This window comes from Diabrotica virgifera, chromosome 8 (assembly GCF_917563875.1).
Source record: "Diabrotica virgifera virgifera chromosome 8, PGI_DIABVI_V3a".
Taxonomy (NCBI): domain Eukaryota; kingdom Metazoa; phylum Arthropoda; class Insecta; order Coleoptera; family Chrysomelidae; genus Diabrotica; species Diabrotica virgifera.
The window spans coordinates 195,989,272-196,017,066 of record NC_065450.1 but is presented as its reverse complement, the minus strand read 5'-3'; the positions used below and the strand labels follow the sequence as shown (position 1 = coordinate 196,017,066).

Genomic DNA, 27,795 nt, shown 5'->3' with positions numbered 1-27,795 from the left:
ACCCGGCGCAGCTTAAATGTTATACGTCCTCTGATTGGGTAATTACAATGACCTGTCAACAATTGTTCAATATGTCGATTATTTTATTAATACGTCAATGGTTATGGGTAAACAAATTGTATGTAGTATATTAGTTTTTATTGTTGTGAGGACAGACACAAAAAGCAAGTTTATAATTGTAGTGACTTTTTAAATAGTTTGTAAAAGCAACAGGTACGTAATATTAAATGTTTCAGTATTGTAATAAAATATTAGGACCTACATGCTTTGATTTACATAATTTGATTACCAATACAATTTCTACCAATCTTCATATCTAATAAATTGCTTTTTTAGTCTATATTTTGTTGTTTTTTAATATCTTAATTCCGCAAGAAACAAACTTATTTAATTAAACTAAGAGAATAAGCAACTGTCAAAAAAGTTTAAAACGTTTAGTTCAAAATCTAACAACCTTATAGACGCAGATTCAATTCCCAATGCAAATTTTTATTTTTTTAATTTTTTTTTATACATTTTATGATTGTAAGTATATTTATTATATATTTTTTTCCAGAAAATACGTATTTAGTTAAAATTTTTGTCAACATTATTGTTCAGAAATCATTTCTTTGTTTCATTTTTCAATGTGTTTGGGTGTGTTTTATTCTATTATTTTTTTAATTTTCGATATTGTTTTAATAAAAATTTTTGGAAAGTAGTGAGTATTAAAATTAGTTTAATATTTAAATAAAATATAAATAAACTGTTTAAAGTATATTGATTTCGTTGAAATCATATAATAGAAGTATAACTTCTTACGTGCGTACAAAGTACACACACACATTCTTTTTTTTTCAAAATTAATTAAAATTATATTAAATTAAAATAAATAAATTAATTAGTACTATGAACCGATGAAACTTACAGATCATTTAAATAAAACATGAGTAAAGCAACTTGTGAAACAGTAACGATTAATTTCATTTGAGATGCTAATTAATTAGGGGGTGATTTTCCCGATTTTTTTACAAAAAAAGGATCTTCTGTATTTTGAGCGTAACTTGCTTACTATTGATTCGAGTATCAACCTCCTTTTTTCGAACAGTGGATTAAAAGAATGGATGAAAATCACTCCGCTGTTTATACATCCCTTTTCTTCTCGATTTATACTCAAAGAAAGTCTTTTCTCCCCTCATTACGCTCCGAGTGGAACGCATCCCGGCTTTGCCACCGCTTCCTCCTGGAAACGGTTGGTTATACACCAGGACCGGGATCAATACCGGACTCGTAGTTGTTGCGAGAGTATGTGTGTATGTGTGTGTGTTGTTGATCCAGGTCGAAATTCTATTAGGTGTAATCGAGTCATGGCCAGGGGCTGCGCGGCGAATCACCCATCGGGGGAGTCGTTACGATGATAATAAATGGCTGGGGCGGTGGGCTACATCAGAAAAATTTGAAAAATTTGTTAGGAAATGAATGAAACTCGACAAAAAAACTTTAACTCTGGAAACGAAGTCGAAAAAGCCATTGAAAATTCTAAAAATTACTCGCCGCTATTTTTTAACTGACATATCTCAATTGTTTATAATAATTATTAAAATAAACAATACAAATATTTAAAACATATTTCACAATGTGAGTTTTTATGTAGTTACTATACTTATTTGCAAAAGATGGACCCGATTGGTCGAGTAGTTTTAAAATAATTCTATTTGCTTATCACATTTGAGAAAAAGGTCACTTTCAAATGGCTGTAGGGGAGACCGGGGCAAAACGAGGCTTGGGGCAGAACGGGAAAGGCATTGGTGTGCATCACTTACAGTCGTCATAATATCGGCAATAGCGCCATTCGAACGAACGTGGGTTGACTCACTTCAGTCAACAGAAGGAAACTTTTAATCATGTAGTTTGCTTCTTTAAAGACATAAAATCCGTTTTCTTTTCTTTTGTTAAAAATTTTGGTGATATTAATAGTATAGAAGTGCTATAAGATGAGTAAGCAAGTTTTATCACGTTTTTCATTCAAATATGACAGATATGTTACTGAATTTTAATATTGCGTGGTGCGAACCGTTTTATAGCTTTTACGTTAGAAATTACTAATTTTATTTGAAATGATGTCTGTTGGGGCAAAGCGGCTGAGCAAGACGGGATATTATCCCATCTTGCCCCGCTCCCCTAAATTGCCACTATTTTACAGCATTAAAACTTTGTAAGAAGAATCTGACTAAAACTGAAACTAATAAAAAAAATCAAAGAAAACTCAAGAAGAAAACGAGATGGACACTGACTCATCAGAAGATGATGAATATTGTGGTTGCATCTACTGTGGATACTTATATTTGCAGTAAACTGAAGGATGGGTAGTGTGTAGTGTCTTGACAGCTTGACTAAAATACATTCCCATTTTGCCCCGTAACATTTTTTTTGTTATTAACCCATTAATTCACAATTTTTTTGAAAAAGGCCGGGCAAAAAAAATCAATTTATTTTTAATGTAAATAGCGATCTAAGTGCATAGGTCAGCCCAAGTAGTATGTACTTGCATTTATCAGATTACCGAATTAATCGTCACAAGACTGTCACTGGACGATCACAATTTTTGTTGGAATAATCGGAAGGACGATGTGATGAACGATCATTTTTTTGTTGGAACGTATTTTGTTTATAGTCCGTTCTTTAACGGTAAAATATTGCAAAACCTCTAAATTTTAAAGAACCGCTAGGAGTGACATGAAATTTGGCATACACATAGCTAACAAGTCAAAGAAAAAAAGTGATATTGTGCCGATATGTGCTTTTGCCCTGGGGGTGGTTTTCACCCCTTCTTGGGGGTGAAAAAATATTCGTCCAAAGAAAGTCAGGAAATGGATAAACTAGCTAATTTTAAGTAACTTTTGTTCTATAGAGTTTTTTCACTAAGTCAATACTTTTCGAGTTATTTGGCAGTGAATATGTTCATTTTTTCAACAAAATAACCACGCTTTTAGACGGTTTTTCGCAAATAACTCAAATAGTACGTATTTTGACGAAAAAACATTCTTAGCAAAAATATAGCCTTCAAAAAATTTAAAAAAATAGTGTATACATCACGTCTCTACACCTAGTAGAAGCAGAGATATACCTAATGAAATATAGGTTCATATTCGTCAAATTCCAAATGGAATACTTTAACGTGAAATAACCAAAAATGAAGCACATTTCGGGGAAAACTCATTACAACTTATTTAAAGTGTTTAAAAAAAAGCTTCATTTTTGTTTTATAAAAAAAAAATTCTAGCATCGAAATTAAACAAGTTACGCTCAAAATAAAGTTAGTACCTTTTGGTTTTGGTAAAAAAATCGAGACAATCACCCCTTAATTAGTATCTTAAATGAACTTAATCGTTACGACTTCACAAGTTTCTTGACTCGTGTATATATTGTTTATATGATCTGCAAGTTTCATCGGTTCAAAGTCCTTATTATTGAAAGAACTGTAGTTAAAAGGGGTTGAACGAGTCACTGATCACGAATGTATGCAAATTTAGAAACACCAAATCTTAATCAATTTTTGTCTAACAGAAAAACAAAAAAATACATGATATTCAGAAAAGCAAATCTGACTTTTTTTGTTTTTCGAGATTTTTGGTATCTCTAATAATTTTTAAGTTATTTTGAAAAAAAAAAACATATTTTTCAAAATTTAAATTTTAAAAAATTTTATTTTGAAACCAAATTTTTTCAAAAATAAGCACTTTGAATTGATGAAACTTACAGATCATATAAACACAACATAAGTAAAATAATTTGTGGAGCTGTAACGATTAATTTCATTTAAGTTGCTAATTAGGGGTTGGTCTTCCCGATTTTTTTTTGCAAAAACAAAAGGGACCAACTTTATTTTGAGCGTAACTTGCTTAAATTTAATGCTAGAAACTTTTTGTAAAAACAGAAATAAAGCTTTTTTTAAACACTTTAAAAAAGTTATAATGGGTTTTCCCCAAAAAGTGCTTAATTTTTTGGATATTTCACGTCGAAATGTTCTATTTGATATTTAGTGAATATGAATCTATTTTTCATTGGCTATAACTCTGGTTCTACGAGATCCAGAGACCTAAAGCGTACACCATTTTTTTTTACTTTTTTATAAGCTATATTTTTGCTAAGAACGTTTTTTACGACAAAATACTTAATTTTTGAGTTATTTGAGAAAAATCGTCTAAAAATGTGGTTATTTTGTTGAAAAATGAACATATTCACTCGCAAATAACTCGAAAAGTGTTGACTTGGCGAAAAAGCTCTATAGAACAAAAGTTACTTAAAATTAGTCATTTTACCCACTTCCAGACTTATTTTGGACATATATTTTTTCACCCCCAAGAGGGGGTGAAAGTCACCCCCAGGGCAAAAGCACACATCGGCACAATATCACTTTTTTTCTTTGACATGTAAGCTATACGCATGCCAAATTTCATGTCAATCCAAGCGGTTCTTTAAAATTTAGAGCAAAAACCGTGAAAGAATGGACTATTACTGCGCAGAAGCGTGATATACTTTTATACTTACATTGTATTGAAAAATGAGCGAATCAGAATATGAATACGCAAATTTGTCAGAAAGCGGCTCACAAGGAAGAGATAAGTAGGAAAAGGATTATATTTTATAGTTGAATAAGTAAGTGTTATAGCTTACAAATAATAACACATTGCTAGTAAAATCTTGTTACACATCGTCAAAAACAGATTAAAAACCTATCTACATTACCAAATACCTCAGGAACAAGCGGGGTTTGTAAAAGGTAAAGGTACAAGGTAACAAATCCTGAACCTGAGACAACTCATTGAAAAGTCTAGAGAATTTCAAGTACCTATGATTATATGCATTTGATTGTGTAAGCTGAATAAATCTGTGGTCAATTTTAATAAAAATCGGCGCACCAATGCACCTGGTGACACTTATTAAAAATCTGTACCAGTCCAATATAGCGACAGTACGGCTAGATCATAAGTTCTCAAACCAATTCAAGACCGAGACAGGTGTTCGACAAGGATGCGTGTTGTCACCTGACCTATTTAACATTTATGGTGAACATATCATGAGGATGGTTTTAGAAGGATGGGCCGATGGAGTAACAGTAGCTGGTAGGAAAATCTCCAATTTAAGATTTGCTGATGACACTACACTTATAGCAGCTAATGAGCAAGAAATGTTTGATCTCCTGCGAAGAGTTGAGTACGAAAGCAATAAAGTTGGTCTAAAAATCAATAAAGCTAAGACAAAAATAATGGTGGTTGACAGATTCGACACTATTCAACTGACTAACATGTTACAAGAATACCAGATAGTAAACACCTTTGTCTATCTCGGGTCTAGTATAACTAACGATGGTAACTGTGAAGCAGAAGTTTGGAGACGTATTGGTATGGCAAAAAATGCGATGAGTCGCCTAACTAAAGTTTGGAAACACAGATATAAGTATCTCTCAAAATATCAAGATGAGACTGGTGAATGCCCTTGTATTCTCCATATTCCTATACGGAGCAGAGACTTGGACTCTTCGCGCATGCGAGCGTCAAAAAATTGATGCCTTTGAGATGTGGTGCTGGAGAAGAATGCTGCGCATACCTTGAAAAGCTCATAGGACAAACGTTTCCATTCTAAACCAACTCAAGATTAAAAAAGGGCTGTCCACAATATGTCTGCAACGAATACTGCAATTCTTTGGTCACGTGGTTCGCAGAGGTGACGACAGTTTGGAGAGATTAATTGTTTCTGGAAACGTTCCGGGGAGAAGATCAAGAGGACGATCACCAACTAGATGGTCCGACCAAATAAAGCATTCAGCTGGAAACTCATTCTGCGAAACTCTTAGAACAGCTGAAGATAGAGACCAATGGAGAAACATTGTTAGGAATATTGGAAGAAATCACGATCCTCAGTAATGGGGAAACGACAAGAGAGAGAGAGAGAGATAGCTTACAATCCCATGTAAATGATAAATATCAATAAAACGATTGTTTTTTTGCTTTCACATTACTATTTTCAATTATCGATTGCATTCGAGTGTGAAAAATTATATCAACATAAAGTACAACGCCGCTCGAATTAACTAGAGTGTGCACAGTTTGGGTAGTTTAGCGCGCTCGAGTTGTTAGTTAGTAATCCAAAAGAAACTGAAAAATTTTTAAACAAATTATAAAAAATTCCTTTATTTCGTTTCGAAATCAATGTTTATAATAATTTGGATTATTTATTGAAGACGAAAGTTATTCTTGTGGTTTATTCGTAAAATGCTTACTTTAAGCGTACACTGCAAATAAACAAATAACAAGCTAAAAATGCGAGCATTATCATAACGAAAACTTTGTTTATTTACGTATTTTAATTCATAATATGGAAAATTGCTATTATGAAAAGTTGTTTAGAATTAAAAATTATGTTTTAATGTGCAATTATATCATTCTAATTTAAATGTTGTGAACTATAAATGTACTTTACTCTTGATCGAAATTCATATTTTTTATATACCTCGTATAAAATTAATAAAATTTTATATATTATGATGGTTGCATCATAAATCTTAGACCATGAAGAGCTTTTTATGAAGAATAACTTTTCTTCGTCAAATTAAAAATAAAAGAGTTATAAATGAAAATGTTGTTAGTATCCATAATTTGAGAAAAATGTTCAAATATTTTTTTCTATTAGAAGGATGTAATTGTACATATCAGACCATAATTTTTTATTCCAAACAACATTTCATATAAGTACAGTTTAGTCCGGGAATCTTTACCTGTGCGTAAACCGACTATAATAACAATTTTCATTTCATAACAAATAGAACAGTCCATTTATCATTAGGTACTCCCATTAAAGGGGAGGCCGTCTACTCGTATAAACCTTTTTAAAATTGTTAATAAATGATTGCTTTCAAAATATACTCAAATTGTATTTTTGAACATCGCATTTTTTTTATATAATAATTAAATTCACTATCAAATGTCGTTGATATTTTATTAATACTTTATTTAAAATTTAGTTTGGCATTCACGAAGTGTCAAACTCAAATAATGTAAATAACCTATGCTTTGCTTAACAAATTCAGATTAAAAAACTAGCCTACTTACTAGCAACGATTTCAGCTGACGTTTAGTGTGTCGGCAGAAAATAAAAGGATTGTGACGTCACATTTTAGACTTTGAGGTCGATTATCTCGAAGACGGTTAGAGATATCGAAATGCCGTTTTCAGATTTGGATTCAAAAGAAAAAACTACATATGAATCCATCGATAAATCTGCTCTAAGTATTGCAGGGGCGGCAACGCAATAACACACAGACTTTGCAAATTTATAAACGAAGTTTTCGTTGAAAATGACGAAAAAACACAATTTTTCAATAGATTGGACATCGAATTAAAAAAAGATATGAGATGAAAACTCAGTCAAGTATTTTCAATCTACTGAATAATCTTAAAGTACTCACCACATGTACACTACTTTGAATCGACGAATCCTGGTGCTTCTTCTCGGCTTTGGTCTTAGGTACTCTCTTCGCCTTTGCGTCCAAGTAGCGCTGCTTCAGCTGCAGCGTGTCTTGCATATTTTGCTCACAGTGGCCGGTGAACGATTGGTCGAACCGCGGCATACAGTCGCTCTGTCTTCTACGGTAGCCCTCCATGCGACGACGAAGTCTGGAAATAAAAAAATACACTTTTTAGACTAACACTACAACAGAAAACCAGAAACTTTTCTTTTAGAGATCCTTCGGTAACTTACTGTAGACAAAATAGTCGAATGTGGGGCTCCGGGATATATGTCCAACATAATTAAAGGACTACCTATCTGAAAGAACCGTATGCATATCCAAGAAAAAGAAGATGAAACTGACCTCGGGAGAGGGGGGCAACCAATCCATGGAATGCACGCTGGGAGTGCCAGAGGGAAGCTATGCGTAGGGTCGACGGGTCAGATATGCTCGCTAAGAAAGGTTCCAGACCCGTCGGTTGAAGAAAGAGGGGGTGGGTTGAGTCCGTAGGCGGCCCGTCAATATACAGATAGGACGGACTGAATCCGACATACCTGGGACACCTTCCCATACGGTCTTGAGAAGATTCCCACTTCCCAAAAAAAACTTACTGTAATTTATCTTTGTAATTAGATCCTGACAAGTAGCTTAATAGTAACGAATACAAGTTTCCAGTTTTTATAGCATTTGTAGACTACGAAAAAGCTTTCGACACTATAGAACACACGGCCGTAATAAACGCAATGCAAAATTGTAGAATAGACAGCAGATATATTAACTTAATAAAAGAAACTATGAACCAAGCTACAGCTACATACTACCTAAATGAAAATGAATACACGAACCCTGTACCATTAAACAGGGGAGTCAAACAGGGAGACACTCTATCACCCAAACTGTTCACCTTAGTTTTGGAGGACGTGTTTAAAAATCTAAATTGGAAATATAAGGGAATAAACATCAATGGCCGCTAACTCTGTAATCTACGATTTGCGGATGACATAATCCTGATAGCTACTGACCTACAAGAACTGCAAACCATGCTTTTAGAACTACACACAGAATCTTCTAAAATAGGACTGAAAATGAATTTAAACAAAACAAAAGTCATGCACTCCGAAGAAACCGTGACAATAATAAACGACAAAGTTATAGAAAAAGTTGAAGAGTGGTTGAATACAGGATGTTTCTAAATAAGTCCGACCAACTTTAAGGATTTATTCTACATGAAAAAATAATGACAGTTTGCTTATAAACATATGTCCGCAAATGCTTCGTTTTCGAAATACGGGATGTTGAATCTTTTCTTACAAACTGACGATTTATTTATTGCTCTAAAACCGGTAAAGGTATGCATATGAAATTTGGTAGGTTTTAAGAGATAGTTATTTTACATTTTTTGACATACAACTAAAAATTTTATATTCACCATTGGCGTGCATACAGGGTATATGACCGGGGTATATGACCCGTATGCACGCCAATGGTGAATATAAAATATATAATTGTACGTCAAAAAATGCGCAATAACTACCTCTTAAAACCCACCAAATTTCATTTGCATATCTCAACCGGTTTTAGAGCAATAAATAAATCGTCAGTGTGTAAGAAAAAACTCAACATCCCGTATCTCTGAAACGAAACATTTGCAGATATTTGCAGCATATTTTGCGTTCATAATTCAAACGGTCATTATTTTTTCATGCAGAATTACCCCTTAAAGTTTGTCGCGCTTATTTAGAAACACCCTGTATTGATGAAGAACATGGCTAGTTGTCAAAGTACCTAACTTTTTCATTAACCAACATAAGTGAATGAGCCACAAAGCAGAATGTTAAGAAAGGCTAAGGCTACAATTGAGTTTAAATTTCAATATTTTTTAAATGCTAGAATATTCCACACGGTGTTCGGAACTTTGAGGAAAGAACACAATATTATTGTTGCACCCGGTATACAATGACATTTACCTCTACAGCAAACTACATCGATATTCTTAGAGAAAAAGGCTATAACATACTAAAAAATCACTAAAATCGGACAACAGGTTTAGGAGATTCGAGACATCAAAAATGACCCATTTTTAAGGTGTCCGGATTTTTTTGGCCAGGTGTGTAGCTTGCTATCCTAGCTTGAAAAGCTAGCCACGTGTAATCCGGGCTATAGGAAGCTATCATAAGCTAGTATTGCGCAAGACTCAAAATCCGAATGAAAATATATTTATTAACAAAATAAAACTACATACATATTTTTTCCTGTCAAGCATGGACTTTTTTTTAGAAAAATTTCCCACACGTGTACCATTTAACGTTCAAAATACAAATTAGTGCAGAAAGCAACTGCGCATCCGCTAGGAAAAATATTCTGATTCGGATTTTTTGCACAATCTTACTCAAAAAGAACTCCTTTTAACAAATTTGCATGTTTCCAGGACCAAAAGGTGGTCAAAAATTTTTTAAGCGTTTTTTTTTTGTTTTTTTCCTAAAATTATTTTTTTTTGCATGGAACAAAGTTTTTTTAGGTTTTTTGGATCATTCCAAACAGAAAAGGTCTTTAGTGACTTTTCTCTAAAAATGATAGTTTTTGACATATAAGCGATTAAAAATTGAAAAATTGCGAAATCGGCCATTTTTAACCCTCAAAAACTATGTGAAAAACTGAAAACTTGAATGTTGCCAAGGTAAGGTAGATATTCTTTAAACATCGATTGATGAAATCCCGAAGAGTTTTTTGCAATATGATATTTAAAACTTCTTTGTTTTTAATTTCTAATCACGCGTGCGCGGCAATATTTTCCACTGTTGCATGTGTATACAGTATGGTGCAAATGAAAGGAATAAATTAGTTATTTCGTAAACTGACTACTTTAAGAAAAAACCCGAAACAGGTCGATTTTTATTTTTAAGTTATGATATTGTGGCATGTATGGTATACTAGTGACGTCATCCGTCTGGGAGTGATGACGTAATAGATTATTTTTTTAAATGAGAATAGGGGTCGTGTGGTAGCTCATTTGAAAGGTTCTTCAATTCTCTATTCAGTAATGTAAACATTTACATAATTATTTATACAGGGTGTCCAAAAATTTTTTATTAAATTAAATTATTTGACAAAAAAGAAGTAGAAGGACACCCTTTATAAATAATTATATAAATGTTTATATTACTGAATAGAGAATTGAAGAACCTTTTAAATGAGCTAGCACACGACCCCTATTCTCATTTAAAAAATCATCGATTACGTCATCACGCCCAGATGGATGACGTCACTAGTATACCATATAATATGCCATAATATCATAACTTAAAAATACAAATCGACCTGTTTCGGGATTTTTCCTTAAAGTCGCCGGTTTACGAAATAACGAATTTATTCCTTTCATTTGCACCATACTGTCGGTACTTGATTATCAATTAAAAAACAAAGGAGTTTTGAATATTATATTGCAAAAAACTCTTCGGGATTTCATCAATTGATGTTTAAAGAATATCTACCTACCTTGGCAACATTCAAATTTTCAGTTTTTCACATAGTTTTTGAGGGTTAAAAATGGCCGATTTCGCAATTTTTCAATTTTTAATCGCTTATATGTCAAAAACTATTATTTTTAGAGAAAAGTCACTAAAGACCTTTTCTGTTTGGAATGATCCAAAAAACCTAAAAAAAACGTTTAAAAAATTTTTGACCACCTTTTGGTCCTGGCAACATGCAAATTTGTTAAAAGGAGTCCTTTTTGAGTAAGATTGTGCAAAAAATCCGAATTAGAATATTTTTCCTAGCGGATGCGCAGTGGCTTTCTGGACTAAATATTCTCATTTTAAAGCTGCATAATTATTGAAACAATATTTGTTGAAACAAATTAAAAATTTTAATTAGATCTTTGGCATTTGAAAGGTTGAACATTAAAATGTTCATATGTTCAAATGTTCGAAATGCCAGTTTTTTATTAGGATTTTGGTATTTTCCACGCGTAATACCGATCATTAATTTATTATAATTGTATATGTTATGAGTCTCTTGAAGATATGAAAATTTGTACCTATGTAGAAAGAGGACCTAAGTAAAAAAGTAATGGTTCAAGATTATCATTCTATTGTTGATACCTTCTTTGCAAATGCTGGTCAACTGTGACCGGTTGTATCTCAGGAATCACTTCTCGCAATTCAACTTTTTTTCTTCTTTCTAAAAGAAGTGTCTTGACGAATACTTTTCAACACCGTTTTTTTAATTTAATTTAATCTAATAGTTGCCGACATATTCTATTTGTTTATAAGCCAAAAATTGTTTATATAATTTTAAAACATACCTGAGGCCGCTCAAATAGTCCAAGTTCAATGCTGTAAAGTACGTTAGACTGGTATAGTGGTCTTTTATACGAAAAACATAACTATTCTGTTGTATCATAATTATTCTGGTTATTATTGCGACCATCAAATTTTAATTAACAATTTAACAGTTTCTAAACTATTTGTTAGATTGTCGCCGGCTTCCGGAAAAATAATCTACTACAAAAAAGCTTTAATGTCCGACTGGTATATTATTTGACAAATAATGACATGATTTCGAAGTCAGTTAAATATGATATAACGCCCTAGGGCATTATTTTGAAAAATAACGCCCTAGGGTATTAAATTTAAATAACTAGTTAAATACTGTCAAGTTGACAAATAACAACCTAAGGGCCGGTTTTTCAGTGCTGGGTTAACCTATTTATTTTTTGGTCACCGAAATATTCATGGATAATCAGTTTTTCAGTACTAGGTTAGAGCTTAAACTCGTTTAAGTTAACCAGATTTTAACCGATCCTCGTTAGATGGTTTAACTCCGAATTTTGCGGTTACGCTTGCGCATTGGTGCAGTGAATGAATCATATGTTTATTTTTTTGAGTACCTGCCTGACAGAAGGGATTAGTTGGGTTATGTTATTTTCTTTCATCGCGGGAAGTATTTTAATACCTCCTTATTATTATAAGAAAATTATTATTATTGAAATTATAAATTATTATCGTTATTATGTAGGAAGGAATTATAAGGAAATATATTTAAATATAACTGTAACAGGTACCTATGTTTACACTTACTGTAACAGGATTTAATGCATGATTCCTAGTAATATTTTAAGAAGATTATTTTATATTTGTCTACACAGCAAAATACTTAATTATTTGCCAAAGAGTCTGACTTCTTATTTCCAGGGCCCTGATTCTAAATCAAATTTCGACCAAAAACAAGTCGCTTTCAATATGGCGACTGTCGAAATTATTTGACACGGAGACGAATGAATGGCCAAAAGCGAGGTTAGGTTTAGTTTAGATGTGTTTTGTTTATTTCTTGCAAGGAAAACTAAATCAAAAGGTATTATAATATAGCTGGGTTTAATTGAAATTTGCTTGTTTTGAGGAATTAGATAGAATAGTATTAAATTAGAAATATAATAATTGAGAATGTCCACAACATGAATCATAACTCAATGAAAGATGTGAGGTAATAATCTGGGAAAATTAGTAAAAAACAAGGAAAATTAATTACCAGCTATTTTATTGCTGGACATGCTGAAATCAAATCTTAAGATTTCCTATATTAGTAATAGTGTAGGAAACAGAGGTTGAACCTTGCAAAATGGACACAAGTCCGGTTTTATTTTTTTTCTGGCATATCAAGGGGTGCTTATTATCAGACTAACTTTTTCTGAAAAAATTTCGCCCCGGAACCCCCCTTTTCACCCCTTTAAAGGGGGTAATTTATGGTTTTTGCAGAACGTAGCCCTTCCTGTACCTTTTACAAAAAATTTCTTTTATAGAAATATGAAGAGGACTATATTTTCTACGATTTATTTCCGACAGCATCTCTCTATCATCCACCGTTTAGCAAGGGTGGCGCCCCAAAGTTGACAAGTTTTTAAAAAAGATGTTTTTAGAAAAAATATATTTTTCGCTAACTGTAACGGAAATTAAAAAGAAATGCTACGGAGATTATTCACAAATATATGATTGATTTTTTCGTATAGGTTTCACTTAAGGATAATTGCCCTTTTCTTAATTACAGGGTGTTACATTTTAAAAAACCCCTTTTTATACCATCTGAACCGTTTATGCTAGAGTAAAAAGACTTTCAGCGATTACCCATGTACTGGTGTTATTTACAAATTTGTATAATGCACCCCCATTTTTTCCCCGGAACCACCCAAAAAAGAAGAAGAATTAATAAATAAAGTGATTTTCTTGGAATCCTTCACACACAATGCCCTTCATTAATATGCTTCATATATCATTTTGTGCAAGTTATTATTACCCATGCATGGACACCAAACGCGATTTCCTAGTGCAACCCTTGTAGCCAAAAACAATAAATAAAATGGGGGGTTAAAATTTTTTTTTTGTTTTTTGCTTTTTGATCCATATGGGCATATGCTTCATCAATAGTGCTTTTCAAAAATATATATGGTTATTGCAACATCCCTGCGCAAACCGCCCCTATCCTTGAAAATATACTGCAGAAACTACCCCTATACCTTATCCAGCATGTTTTTACGATTTTCTCATTACCTATTCATTTTTTTTAAACAAAACTTATACAAGGTTAAAGACCACTATTTACTCTAAAAATTAGTTCCTATTCATTTTTTTCGTTTAAGCAACCGTTACGGCACAGTGGCGCCGTAAACCTCATATATGCTTTGACGGGCTCCAGTTTTTGTTTATTTTTTCGTCATCTGTTTGTTTTATTGATAAAGTACTTATGTAAAATAAAACAACACAGTGTAACCTACAAATCATGACCTATGCACATTTTACATTCTTTGCTCCCCAAAGCTACAGTGGTGGCCCAAAATAAATTTTTCCATATTTTCGCCACCTACACGCATTTTATTGCGTTAATGCTACCTTAATAGCACATTATTCACCCCTAAGTGGTCGCTAAGCAGTGGCGGATCCAGGGAGGGGTGATGGGGGCGATCACCCCCACCCCTCTCAAACCAAGTGATATTATATTTGAAGATTATAAAAATATTCATTTTTTTTATAGAAATACTTATATAATATTAATATTATTTTTATAAGAATGACTTTTTATGCTTTAGCGACAGTAGCGGATCCAGCATCGTTAAGAGGGGGGTGCCAACTGGTTAAATTTCTATAAAAATAAATGAATATTTTTATAATCTTTGAATATAATATGACTTGGTTTGAGAGGGGGGGAGGTGTTCACCCCCATCACCCCTCCCTGGATCCGCCACTGCGTAGCGACCACCTAAGGGTAAATATTGTGCTGTTAAGGTAGCATTAATGCAATAAAATGCATGTAGGTGGCGAAAATATGCAAAAATTTATTTTGGGCCACCACTGTGGCTTTGGGGAGCAAAGAATGTAAAATGTGCATAAGTCATAATTTGTAGGTTACACTGTGTTGTTTTATTTTGCATAAGTACTTTATCAATAAAACGAACAGATGACGAAAAAAAACAAAAACTGGAGCCCGCCAAAGCATATATGAGGTTTACGGCGCCACTGTGCCGTAACCGTTGCTTATACGAAAAAATGAATAGGACATAATTTTTAGAGTAAATAGTGGTCTTTAACCTTGTATAAGTTTTGTTTAAAAATAATACATAGGTAATGAGAAAATCGTAAAAACATGCTCGCCAAGGGATAGGGGTAGTTTCTGCAGTACATTTTCAAGGATAGGGGTGGTTTTCGCAGAGATGTTGCAATAACCATATATATTTTTGAAAAGCACTATTGATGAAGCATATGCCCATATGGATCAAAAAGCAAAAAACAAAAAAAATTTTCAGCCCCCCATTTTATTTATTTTTTTTTTGCTTAAGGGGTTGCACTAGGAAATTGCTTTTAGTGTCCATGCATGGGTAATAATAACGTCCACAAAATGATGTATGAAGCATATTAATAAAGGGCATTGTGTGTGAAGGATTCCAAGAAAATCAATTTATTTATTAATTCTTCTTTTTTTTGGGGTGGTTCCGGGGAAAAATGGGGGTGCATTATACAAATTTGTAAATAGCACCAGTACATGGGTAATCGCTGAAAGCCTTTTTACTCTAGCATAAACGGTTCAGATGGTATAAAAAGAGGTTTTTTAAAATGTAACACCCTGTAATTAAAAAAAGGGCAATTATCCTTAAGTAAAACCTATACCAAAAAATCAGTCAATTATTTGTGAATAATTGCCGCAGGATTTCTTCTTAATTTCCGTTATAGTTAGGGAAAAATATATTTTTTTTTAAAAACATCTTTTTTAAAAACTTGTCAACTTTAGGGCGCCACCGCCGCTAAACGGTGGATGATAGAGAGATGGTGTTGGAAATAAATCGTAGAAAATATAGTCCTCTTCATATTTCTATAAAAGAATTTTTTTGTAAAAGTTACAGGAAGGGCTACGTTCCGCAAAAACCACAAATTACCCCCTTTAAAGGGGTGAAAAGGGAGGTTCCGGGGCGAAATTTTTTCAGAAAAAGTTAGTCTTATAATAAGCACCCCTTGATATACCAGAAAAAAAATAAAACCGGACTTGTGTCCATTTTGCAAGGTTCAACCTTTGTTTCCTACACTATAATATAGCTGTGCAAAGTCCACAGAAAGTGTGCTATTTTGTTTATAAACAAATTAGCACTCCGAAATCTTTTTTTTTTATTATTGCTCTATAACTCCGAAAATTTTAACTTTAAACCAAAACACTCACATAAAAATTGACAGTAATTTAATTCTGCACATTGATAATTTATTCCAATTTCCTTCGACGGAAATTTTCTTCGGAAAATTCGGGTTTTCCAAACAAAATCTTTAATTTTCAACTAAAATTTGAGGGAAGTAATTATTTATCAATAATTAAATAATTTGGTGACAGTGACATAAATCTTTTTTGTTATGAGTGTCTTGAAGATATGAAAATTTGTATGTACAAAGAGGACCGGAATTAAAAGGTATCTAATGGTTCAAAGATTAAAATCCTGTTGTTTATAACTCTGTCGCAAATGCCGGTCAAATTTGACCGGTTATACCTGGAATCACTCCTTGCAATTCAATTTGTTTTTCTTCGAAAAGGACACAGAAGCCGTGCTCTTTTCAACAGCGTTAACTTAATTTAATTTAATCTAATATTTTCTGAGGGGTTCTATTTGTTTATAAGCCAAAAAATTGTTTCTTTATAACATTCCTGAGACCGCTCAAATGGTCCAATTTCAATCCTGTAAGGTACGTTGAATAGGTATAGTGCTTTTTTATATGAAAATCATAGTTATTCTGGTGTATCATAATCTTTCTGGTTATTATTTCGACCGAAATTTTTTAATTAACATTTTAATTATTGTTAAACTATTGGTTAGATTGTCGCCGGTCTCCTGATATACAGAGAGGGGCTAAATTATGGAATAAATTCATTTTCTCTAAAATGGACGATTTTAGAGAAAAATCCCAAAACAGGTCGATTTTTATTTTTAAATTAAATTTCTTGGCATATATTTCAAACTAGTGACGTCATCCATCCGAGCGTGATGACGTAATTATTTTTTTAAATAGGAATATGGGTTCGTGTTGTAGCTCATTTACAAAGGCGTTCAATGCTCTATTCAGTATTATAAACATTAATATCATTATTTATACAGGGAGGCCAAAAAAAATTTTGAATTAAATTAATTGACGCAAGAAGAAGAATGCATGTAATTTATTTAACTCAAAATACATTCTATTGCTGTCAGAAAATAGAAAAAAATGTTTATTTTGCAAATAAACATTGCTTTTAGCTTAAATTAAAAGTTCAAACTGCCAATAGGTAGGAGGGAGGCTGTTTGTGATTTAATTTAAGCGAAAAGAAATGTTTATTTGTGAAATAAACCTTTTTTTCTATTTTCTGACAGCAGTACAATGTATTTTGAGTTAAATAAATTACATACATTCTTCTTGTTGCGCCAATTAATTTAATTCAAAATTTTTTTTGGCAACCCTGTATAAATACCTAATGATATTAATGTTTATATTACTGAATAGAGAATTAAACGCCCTTTCAAATGACCTACCACACGACCCCTATTCCCATTAACAAAATTATCGATTACGTCATCACGCTCAGATGGATGACGTCACTAGTATGAAATATATGCCAAAAAATTGTAATTTAAAAATAAAAATCGACCTCTTTCGGGATTTTGCTCCAAAATCGTCCGTTTTAAAGAAATGAATTTATTCCATAATTTAGCCCCTCTGTATAATCTACTATAATAAATCTTTCATGTCTTCAATTATTTAATTATTGATAAATAATTAGGTACTTCCCTAAAATTTTAATTGAAAATGGCAGATTTTTTGGGAAAACTCGGATTTTCTGAGTAAAATTTTTGTTGAAGGAAATCGGAAAAAAAAATAACTTTGTGCAGAACTAAAGTACGGTGAATTTTTATTTGAGTGTTTTTGGCTCAAAGGAAAAATTATAGGAGTTACAGACCACTAATTGAAAAAAAAAAGAAGATTTAGGAGTGCTAATTTGTTTATAAATAAAATAACACACTTTCTGCGGACTTGTCATACCCCATATTACTAATATATGCAATCTTAAGATTCGATTTTAGCAATAAAATAGCTGGTAAATAATTTTTCCCAAAAATGGTATTTTTTCGATAATTTTCCCAGACTATCAACAAAATCCAAGAAACCGAAGCGCCAACCCAAATTCTGAGCAGTCTCAACATGATAAGGTTAATATCCCCAAGAATCGCTATACTCTCCGGCTGTCATGGCGGTGTCGAAATGAAATTGCGACTGTCGAAATGAATTAGAATCAGGCCCCTGGTCAATCTGTTCTAATAGTGATAAGACCGTGGTCTTTGACAAACAAAATCGGAAGAAAAGTCTAAATCGTCCCAGTAATTCTAATTCTCTTCTGTTATGAAACCGAGGTAGACGTTATGAACTAAACAAAGATTCCGAACTTGATATTGCATTGCATTAATCATTTTTTTAATTTGGTTATGAAATTGCCTTTTAAGTATTTATTTTTCTGTCAAATTGTTCATTATTTCTCGAATTGCACATGCTCACGTACAGTTACTACTGCCAACAGAAGAAAAAAAGTGGTTAGCTAACCGAGATTTTCTTAACTTGATTTAAAGCACTGAAAAAAGCTATGAGGGTTAAAATACTGGTTAAAATTTAAACTAGGTTAGCTAACCAAAATTTTAACCGTTCACTGAAAAACCGGGCCTAAGTAAAACTATAGTTATCATAATTACGTTACGACTATTGCTGGTAAATGTACTTATTTGAAAACTAATTAATTCAAAATCCATTCAATTTTTTTTAATAAAGAATAATTTATGTTGTGAGTTGACTATGCACACCACTTTGCACCTTAGAATATAGTAAGTTGCATAGGCATCAGGGGCTAGGGAGAGCTTGTCAATTCATTCAATAAACAACAATCATAAAGATTGAACGTAGTTTTAGTTAATTAACATCCTTTCGTAATATAATTGCTTAATAATTAATTACTATATAAGTGTAATATATTTATGTTTATACTTTCTAACCTAATCAAACTTATTGTTATTGTTGACAATAATACCTATTTCAAATATTGTGGTTTTTTAAGCCAAGCGTCCACAGACCCGCATCGGACGCAACGGATTTTAGTTTGCCTTGTACAGAAACTTATGTAACCGCGTCCACTGATCCGCATCGAACGGATCGTATTATCGGCAATCATTGTAAGGCAAACTAAAATCCGTTGCGTACGATGCGGGTCTGTGGACGCTTGGCTTTAACCATCCTACCACTTCTCGTTACATATTGATCACCTCCAATATTATGTTCTCTTTCCTCAACCAAATCTGGTTCTACCTGATCATTTTTTAACTCAGATTTGTCGAGTGCTCCCTCATCAATGGTTAGCTGTTCTTGGTTTTGAACAGTTGGAGGGCCCCCTTTAGATAAGGAGTCCTCCAGCAATTCATCAAAGAGTGAATCTGATATAAAATTATTTTTCGTAAATTTGTGTAAATACTTTCGGTTTCTACTGTAACATTTACCATTCCTATCAATCCTAACTAAATATGATCTTGGTCTCTTTTTATCAATATCGAGTAGTACCCAAGGTTCCCAGTTCCTTGAGTTTAATTGCACCATAACCTTATCATTAGGTGATAGCAACGGTAAATGCTTAGCCGTCTTATTGAAATATTTTTCACTTTTCATCTGACTCCTTTTGAAGGCATGTTCTACATTCTCTACATCAAATTTTGGCTGCAGCTGTGAATCACTTACAGGGACAAAACCTTTTAACTTACGGCCAAATAACAGCTCTGCAGGAGATGGTATACAATGACTGATAGGTGTATTACGAATTTCTAATAAAGCAACATACATATCTTTTTGATCAAACAAAATCTTTTTAAACATCTTTTTGTAGGTTTGCACATATCTTTCAATAAACCCATTTGATTGTGGGTATCTAGGTGAACTAGTTTTGTGAATAATTTCCCATTCCTTAAAAAACTTTTGAATGTACCCATTGGTGAACTGAGGACCACCATCCGAAAAGATAACATCTGGCCTGCCATGTCTTGCAAAAATTGTTTTAAGATTATGAATAACCATTTCATTGGTGGTATTATTATGCAAACAACTTACTTCTGGGTACTTTGAAAAACTATCGACAAGTAACAAATACTGTTTGTTATCAAAATAAAAAAAATCAACAGCCACTATTTCCCATGGTCTTCTTGCAATTTCTTTGGGTATTAACATTAACATTATTGGAATTTTGATAAGTTAAACAAGCTGGACAATTCTTTATCAGATCTGTTATCTCTTTATTAATAAATGACCAAACTACATGGTCTCTTGCTCTTAAAATAGTTTTTTCAATTCCTAAATGGTTGTAATGTAACCTGTCCAACATCTCCCTAGACATATTTTTGGGAATTATAATTTGTTCTCCTCTAAACAGTACCCCTTTCATTTCTGATATTTGGTCTCTAAAATTCCAATATGGTTTTATGATTTCATGAAGTTTATGCTTTTCTAATGGCCATCCTGATTTAACCACTTTTGACAACTCTCTTAATTCCAAATCCTGTTCTGATTCAATACGTACTTTTTCTAATTTATTTGGACTTATCTCATAGTAATCGATTAAATCTACTTAAGAATGCATGTCTTGCTCTACAATTTCAAAATTAGTATCATCACAACCTGAGCGAGATAAGGTATCAGCCAGGTATATCAATTTAGTCGGACATTAAACGTTGAAGGCACCACGGGTATTATAGATAATAACGCTTTCGGTCAACGTATATCCCTCGGGCCAAAGGACCTCGGTATATACACCATTGACCTCAAGCGTTATTATCCTTATAATACCCTTGACAACTCTCTTAATTCCAAATCCTGTTCTGATTCAATACGGACTTTTTCAAATTTATTTGGACTTATCTCATAGTAATCGATTAAATCTACTTAAGAATGCATGTCTTGCTCTACAATTTCAAAATTAGTATCATCACCACCTGAGCGAGAAAAGGTATCAGCCAGGTATATCAATTTAGTCGGACATTAAACGTTGAAGGCACCACGGGTATTATAGATAATAACGCTTTCGGTCAACGTATATCCCTCGGGCCAAAGGACCTCGGTATATACACCATTGACCTCAAGCGTTATTATCCTTATAATACCCTTGGTACTTTAATAACTATTATGTCACCAAGGCATTTAAATTATTGATAAATAATTACTTCTTTAAAGTTTTAGTTAAAAATTAAAGATTTTGTTGTGAAAACCCGGATTTTCCGAGGAAAATTTTCGTCGAAGGAACTCAGAACAAAAATATCTCTGTGCAGAATTAAATTACAGTGAATTTTTATTTGGGTGTTTTTGGTTTAAAGTTTAAAATCTTCGGAGGTACAGATAGACCAGGGTAATAACTTAGAAATAGACCATGTTCGGGACACTCAAAGATCCAGGTAGCTGACTACTTTTTTAGTTATTGTAGACCTATAGGATGAAAACCTACCTGTTTTCTGCCTAGAGTTCGCGTACTTGAGTACTTAACAACCCCTCAAAATTTGAGACTGATCCATTAATTAGTTTAAGAGTTATTCTAATTGCTTATCCCAGAGACCTTTATTTTGCAATAATATAAGACAGAAAATAATGAAGATAGGGCAATTCTGAGTATGCCAAATGAAAGTAGAAAACTGATACTATCAAAATGTACTAAAAAACGATAAAAAGATTATCTAATATAGTCAAAAATCCTAATGCCAAATTTGTGAAATTTTGTAGTTTAAAAACATTTAGAATAACTTTAAACATATTGTCTGTAGAAAAAGCCATTTTACATATTAGAAAAGCTGGTATTTTACACGAATTTTTAAAAATGTAGTTTAATTGGTGACTAGTCGTGGTAAGTGAAGAGGGAGCTGGGAGCCGACAAATGCACGAGTTCAAAAACTAAAAAAAGCAACTTAAAACTACTATCATTTTCTATATCTCGGGATCTACTGAATATATTTTGATCGTTCTTTTTTTAATTTGTATGTAATTTTTTTGTACATTACAAATATGTAATTTGTCTAGACATTTATTAATTAATAAACAGTCTAATTTGTTTAAACAATTTTTGAAAAAATAATTTTTTCCCAAAAATCCATGATTTTAATCATACTATCCCTATTAATCATAAAAAAAGTTACGGTATACTTTAATAAATAAATTATCTTCAATAAATAATTATCTAATAAAAATCATTTATTTATTAAAGTGTACTTTAACTTTTTCTGTGATCATTAATGATACTATGATTAAAAAAATAGATTTTTGTAAAAAAAATATTTTTTCAAGAATTGTTTAAACAAATTAGACTGTTTATTAATTAATAAATTTGCAAACAAATTTCATATTTGTAATGTACGTAAAAATTACATACCAATTAAAAAAAGAAAGATCAAAATCCACTTAGTGGATCCGGAGCTACAGTAAATTATATTCGTTTAAAATAGCTTTTTCGGTATTTTAACTCGCTGGATTTGTAAGTTCCCCTAGTAATCGTTTGCACTACATGTTTGAAAAATCGTAGAGGGTGCTGTGAAGGTATAATGTTTGTGCAAATTTTTTAAGAAAAAATACAAATCCCCTTCTTTAAAATGGCATTCATGAGATTCCTTAATTATTATAAACAAATTAGCTGTGAATTAAAAAAACATATAACTTTGTCCCAAATGAGCTCAGGCTAAATTTTTTTATTTGAAAATTCCACACCTGTAATTTTGAACCAATCAAAATACGTTATTTTGACAGATCACCATGGCAACGGAGGTATTTTATCGGAAATTTTTTGCTCGTGGGGTACCCAACAGCGAATTATAGTGGAAATTTTTTGACGTTTACAATAACAGAACATTTTTGACAGACTGGTTTTTATTTGTTTACATAATTTAAAATAAAACGCCAAAAAATAATTTTCTATCACTTGTAGTTACTCAAAACTTATGTAAAATTGAAGAATATACTATTTTCTATCTTGAAATGGTATTCCCATGCAACTACAATGAGTAGAAATTACGAATTTGAAAGCCTAAATAATTGCTGACAAAGCTATGGCGCGCTATTAATCTGTTCATGCAGCTTTGGATTATCAAATGCAAATTTGGTGTGGAATTTTCTTACCGAATACCACGCGAAGTCAAATTAATATCCGGAAATTTTTTTTTGATCATGAATATTTTTAGAAAATTTCCGGAAATAATTTGACCTCTAGTGGTATTACTAGTGAAAATTCGTGTTAAAATACTATCTTTTCGAATATATAAAAAGATTGTTCCTACGGACAACATTTTTAAAGTTATTCTAAATGTTTATAAACTACAAAATTTTAAAAATTTGGCATTATGATTTTTGAATATGTTAATCATTTTTTTTATCTTTTTTTAATACACTTTGATACTCTTCTACTTTCATTTGGCATACTCAGAATTGCTCTATCTTCATTATTTTCTGTCTTATCTTATTGCAAAATAAAGGTGTCTGGGATAAACAAATAGAATAACTCTTAAACTAATTAATGGATCAGCCTCAAATTTTGAGGGTTTGTTAAGTACCCCAATATCCAACTTTGAGTGAAACACTAAAGTTTTAAGGTAGTTTTAGTAAAAGTTATTAACAAATAACGATTTTCACTTATCTTGCAGTTTGCGTAGCAACAAATTAACTTTTTAACTTTCAAAAACCGACATTTTGAAGGTTTTTCAATGTTCTAAAAAACTGAATTTTATAATTTTATGTCAACCATTTAGTTTTTGAATGGAGTGCAAAAAATCGAAAAAATCGCGACTTTTGCAATAAATTGTTAATAATTAAAAAACGGACGCGAACTCTAGGCAGGAAACAGCCTATAGGTCTACATCATCATTCTCTTTGCCTTATCCCTATGCGGGGTCGGCTTCCCTAATTGCATTTCTCCACACAATTCTATCTTGGGCCATATCAATGTTAATCCCCTTTACCAACATGTCCTGCCTTATCGTCTCCCCCCAGCTCTTCTTTGGTCTTCCTCTCCTACTCCTTCCAGGAATCTGCACTTCAGCTATTCTTCGTATTGGGTGGTTAACGTCTCGACGTTGAACATGACCAAACCATCTTAACCTATGCTCTCTCATTTTGGCATCAATTGGTGCCACACCTAGACTTCCCCTAATATACTCATTTCTAATTTTATCCTTCTTTGTCACTCCACTCATCCATCTAAGCATTCTCATTTCCGCCACATGCATTCGCTGTTCCTCTTTCTTTTTCACTGCCCAACATTCAGTTCCGTACATCATAGCTGGTCTTATGGCTGTTTTATAGAATTTTCCCTTCAGCTTCATTGGAATTTTTCTGTCACACAACACACCACTCGCTTCTTTCCACTTCATCCATCCAGCCCTAATTCTACTGCATGCATCTCCATCTATTTCTCCATTACTCTGTAATACCGATCCTAGGTACTTAAAACTATTGCTTTTTACAATCATTTCACCATCCAAAGATACCATTTTATTTGTAGTAGCTCCATCTTTAAATGAACATTCCAAATACTCTGTTTTTGTCCTACTAAGTTTTAAACCTTTTTCCTCCAGAGCTTGTCTCCACTGTTCCAGTTTTTGTTCTAAGTCTCTTTCACTATTTCCTACTAACACGACATCATCAGCATACATTAAGCACCATGGAATGTTACCCTGTATTTTCGCTGTTATCTGGTCCAAAACTAATGAGAATAAATACGGACTAAGCACAGAACCTTGATGCAATCCTACTTTCACATGAAATTTATCAGTCTCTCCCACACCTGTCCTAACACTAGTCGTTACTCCCTCATACATATCCCTCACAATCTTTACATATTCACCAGGGACTCCTTTCTTATTGAGTGCCCACCACAGAATCTCTCGAGGAACTCTATCATATGCTTTCTCAAGATCAATGAATACCATATGAGCGTTTGTTTCTTTACTCCTGTATTTTTCCATCAACTGCCTTATAATGAAAATTGCATCTGTTGTTGATCTACCCTGCATAAAGCCAAATTGATTCTCGGATATTTCGGTTTCTTCACGTATCCGTCTATCAATTACTCTTTCCCATATTTTCATGGTGTGGCTAAGCAGTTTTATAGCCCTGTAGTTTGTACATTGTTGTATATCTCCCTTGTTTTTGTAAACAGGTACCAGTATACTGCTTCTCCATTCGTCTGGCATTTGTCCAACTTCCATAATTCTATTAAATAGACCTGCTAGCCACCTTGTTCCTGTCTCTCCCAATGCTCTCCATACTTCCCCAGGAATATCATCTGGTCCTACCGCTTTTCCTTTCTTTATTTTTTGAAGCGCTTGAGCCACTTCCTCGTTGGTTATTTTGGTGACCATTGCTGCTACTGTCTCCGTTGACTCTACAGGCTGTCTGTCAAATTCTTCATTTAATAAGCTGTCAAAGTACTTTCTCCATCTCTTTTTGACATCCCTTTCGTGAACTAGTATTTTATTATTTTCATCTCGGATACATCTAATCTGATTAAAATCTTTTGCTTTCTTTGCTCTCTGTTTGGCTATTTTATATATCTTCGTTTCGCCTTCCCTGGTATCAAGTTGATCGTATAGGTTTGAATACGCTTCTGCTTTAGCTTTTGCTACTGCTACTTTCGCTTCCTTTTTGGCGACCATATAGTTTTGAAGATCTATGTCCGATCTGGTTTCTTGCCACTTTTTATATAATTTTCTCTTCTCTTTTATGTTTCCTTGTACTTCATTTGACCACCACCAAGTCTCTTTATCTTCAAACTTCTTTCCTGACGTTTTCCCAAGTATTTCAATAGCCGTCTCTCTAATAATATTGGCCATTTTTCTCCAAATTGTGTTAGGGCTTCCTTTCATGTTCCAATATATTTTTTCTACTATTCTTTCCCTGAATAGACCTTCCTTCTCATCTTTTAGCATCCACCACTTGATTTTTTGTGGTCCTCTCCGATATTTTTGTTTAGTTTCGCTTTTTACTTCGATGTCCAGAACAAGCAGCTTATGTTGTTGGCTTACTGTCTCACTAACTATTACCTTGCAGTCCTTGCATTCACGTATGTCTTCTTTCCTTATCATGAAGTAGTCTATTTGGGATTGATGTTGTCCACTTTTGTAGGTAATAAGTTGAGTTTCTTTCTTTTTAAAGAATGTGTTAACAATCGCCATATCCAATGCTGTTGCTAATTCTAGCATGTCATCTCCAGCTTCATTTCTAGTTCCAAAGCCTAATCCCCCATGTATTGTTTCATATCCTGTCTTGGCTTGGCCCACATGTGCATTGAAATCACCTCCTATTATAACTTTCTCCTCCGCTGGAATATCACTCAGTATGTCTCCCAATTGATCATAGAAAGCTCTTCTTTCATTCTCACCCAGACCTGTTTGAGGAGCATACACACACACAACATTCAATACTTCTTTATCAATTACAAATTTCACTGACATCATTCTATCACTCGTTCTTACAACATCTACTACGTTATCTTTCATTTCACTATCAGCAATTATACCAACTCCATTTCTAGTGTTACTACTCCCTACATACCACAATTTATATCCATCACCTAGTTCTTTCGCCCTTTGTCCTTTCCACCTAGTTTCTTGAATACAAGCAATTTGAACTCCTCTTCGTTTGAGCGCATCCACTAACTCCAGACTCTTACCTGTAAGACTACCAAGATTCCAAGACCCTATCCTGATTTTTCTAACCTGCAATGGTGTTCCCCCTGAGATAGTCCTCACCCGGAGATCCGAATGGAGGCTCATTTTACTTCCGGAACATTTTACCTCAGGAGATGCCATCATTTCAGTATAAGTTTTTATTTCGTTTGGAGAAGGTCTTTTCATTATTATGGCCTGAAAAGATTTTTGGATATTTGATGCCTGAATGCCTTTTCTATCAGCACCATACCCTGCCCTCTCCTGCACGTTTAGCCAATACACCACCAATGCAACCAAAGTGCAGTATTACCCCACACCCGCCTGCATTTTTCTGTATAGGCCAGGATCCCTACTGTAAGGACTGCCCTATAAGCCAATGTATTGTTGCCCGTATCCCGCAACAATACATTGGCTTATAGGGCTACAGCCTATAGGTCTACAATAACTAAAAAAGTAGTCAGCTACCTGGATCTTTGAGTGTCCCGAGAAAATCCTTATTACCCTGGATTAAGAGCAATAATTGAAAAAAAGAAGATTTCGGAGCGCTTATTTGTTTATAAACAACATAGCACACTATCTGAGGACTTTGCATACCTACCTATGTTACTAATATATTATGCAATCTTAAGGTTCGATTCCAGCCATAAAATTGCTGGTACTTAAATAACTTTTCCCAAAAATGGCCTTTTTTCGATAATCTGCCCAGACTATTACGATTTATCTTGGAATTCGATAAATTGATAAAAAATACCCCTTCCGCAGCACGTTTATGATCTGACTGTCCTTAGTATTTTAATTTAGAGTATCTAACGTAACATACATGTAGATATACACATACATCCACAAACATAGGCAGTCACCACAGCCAGAACCAAGCAAAGCTGAAGGAAATGAATGTCACTCACGTGTCACGTGACTCGACCATTTATGAATTATTAATTACATCCAATTGTTACTTGTCTTCGAATGTATACCTTTTTACAATTAAAAAAAACGTACATGTGCCAAGTAATCGTTGTTTTTTGCTGTTTTTTTTCTTGTACTAGCGAGGACAGGCACCATACAACTAATATTTATCTATAGAAGA

At 33.1% G+C, this 27,795-nt stretch overlaps 1 protein-coding gene across 1 annotated transcript in view; it reads right to left on the bottom strand.

Moving 5' to 3' along the window:
• LOC114344508 (neurogenic protein mastermind-like) overlaps positions 1–27,795 on the bottom strand; it is a 229,043-nt gene that overhangs the window by 178,364 nt on the left and 22,884 nt on the right. The window contains exon 2 of the mRNA XM_050659776.1: positions 7,448–7,655. Within this exon, the coding sequence (XP_050515733.1) occupies positions 7,448–7,642 (195 nt within the window). The 5' untranslated portion in view covers positions 7,643–7,655. The remainder of the gene's footprint in view (positions 1–7,447; positions 7,656–27,795) is intronic.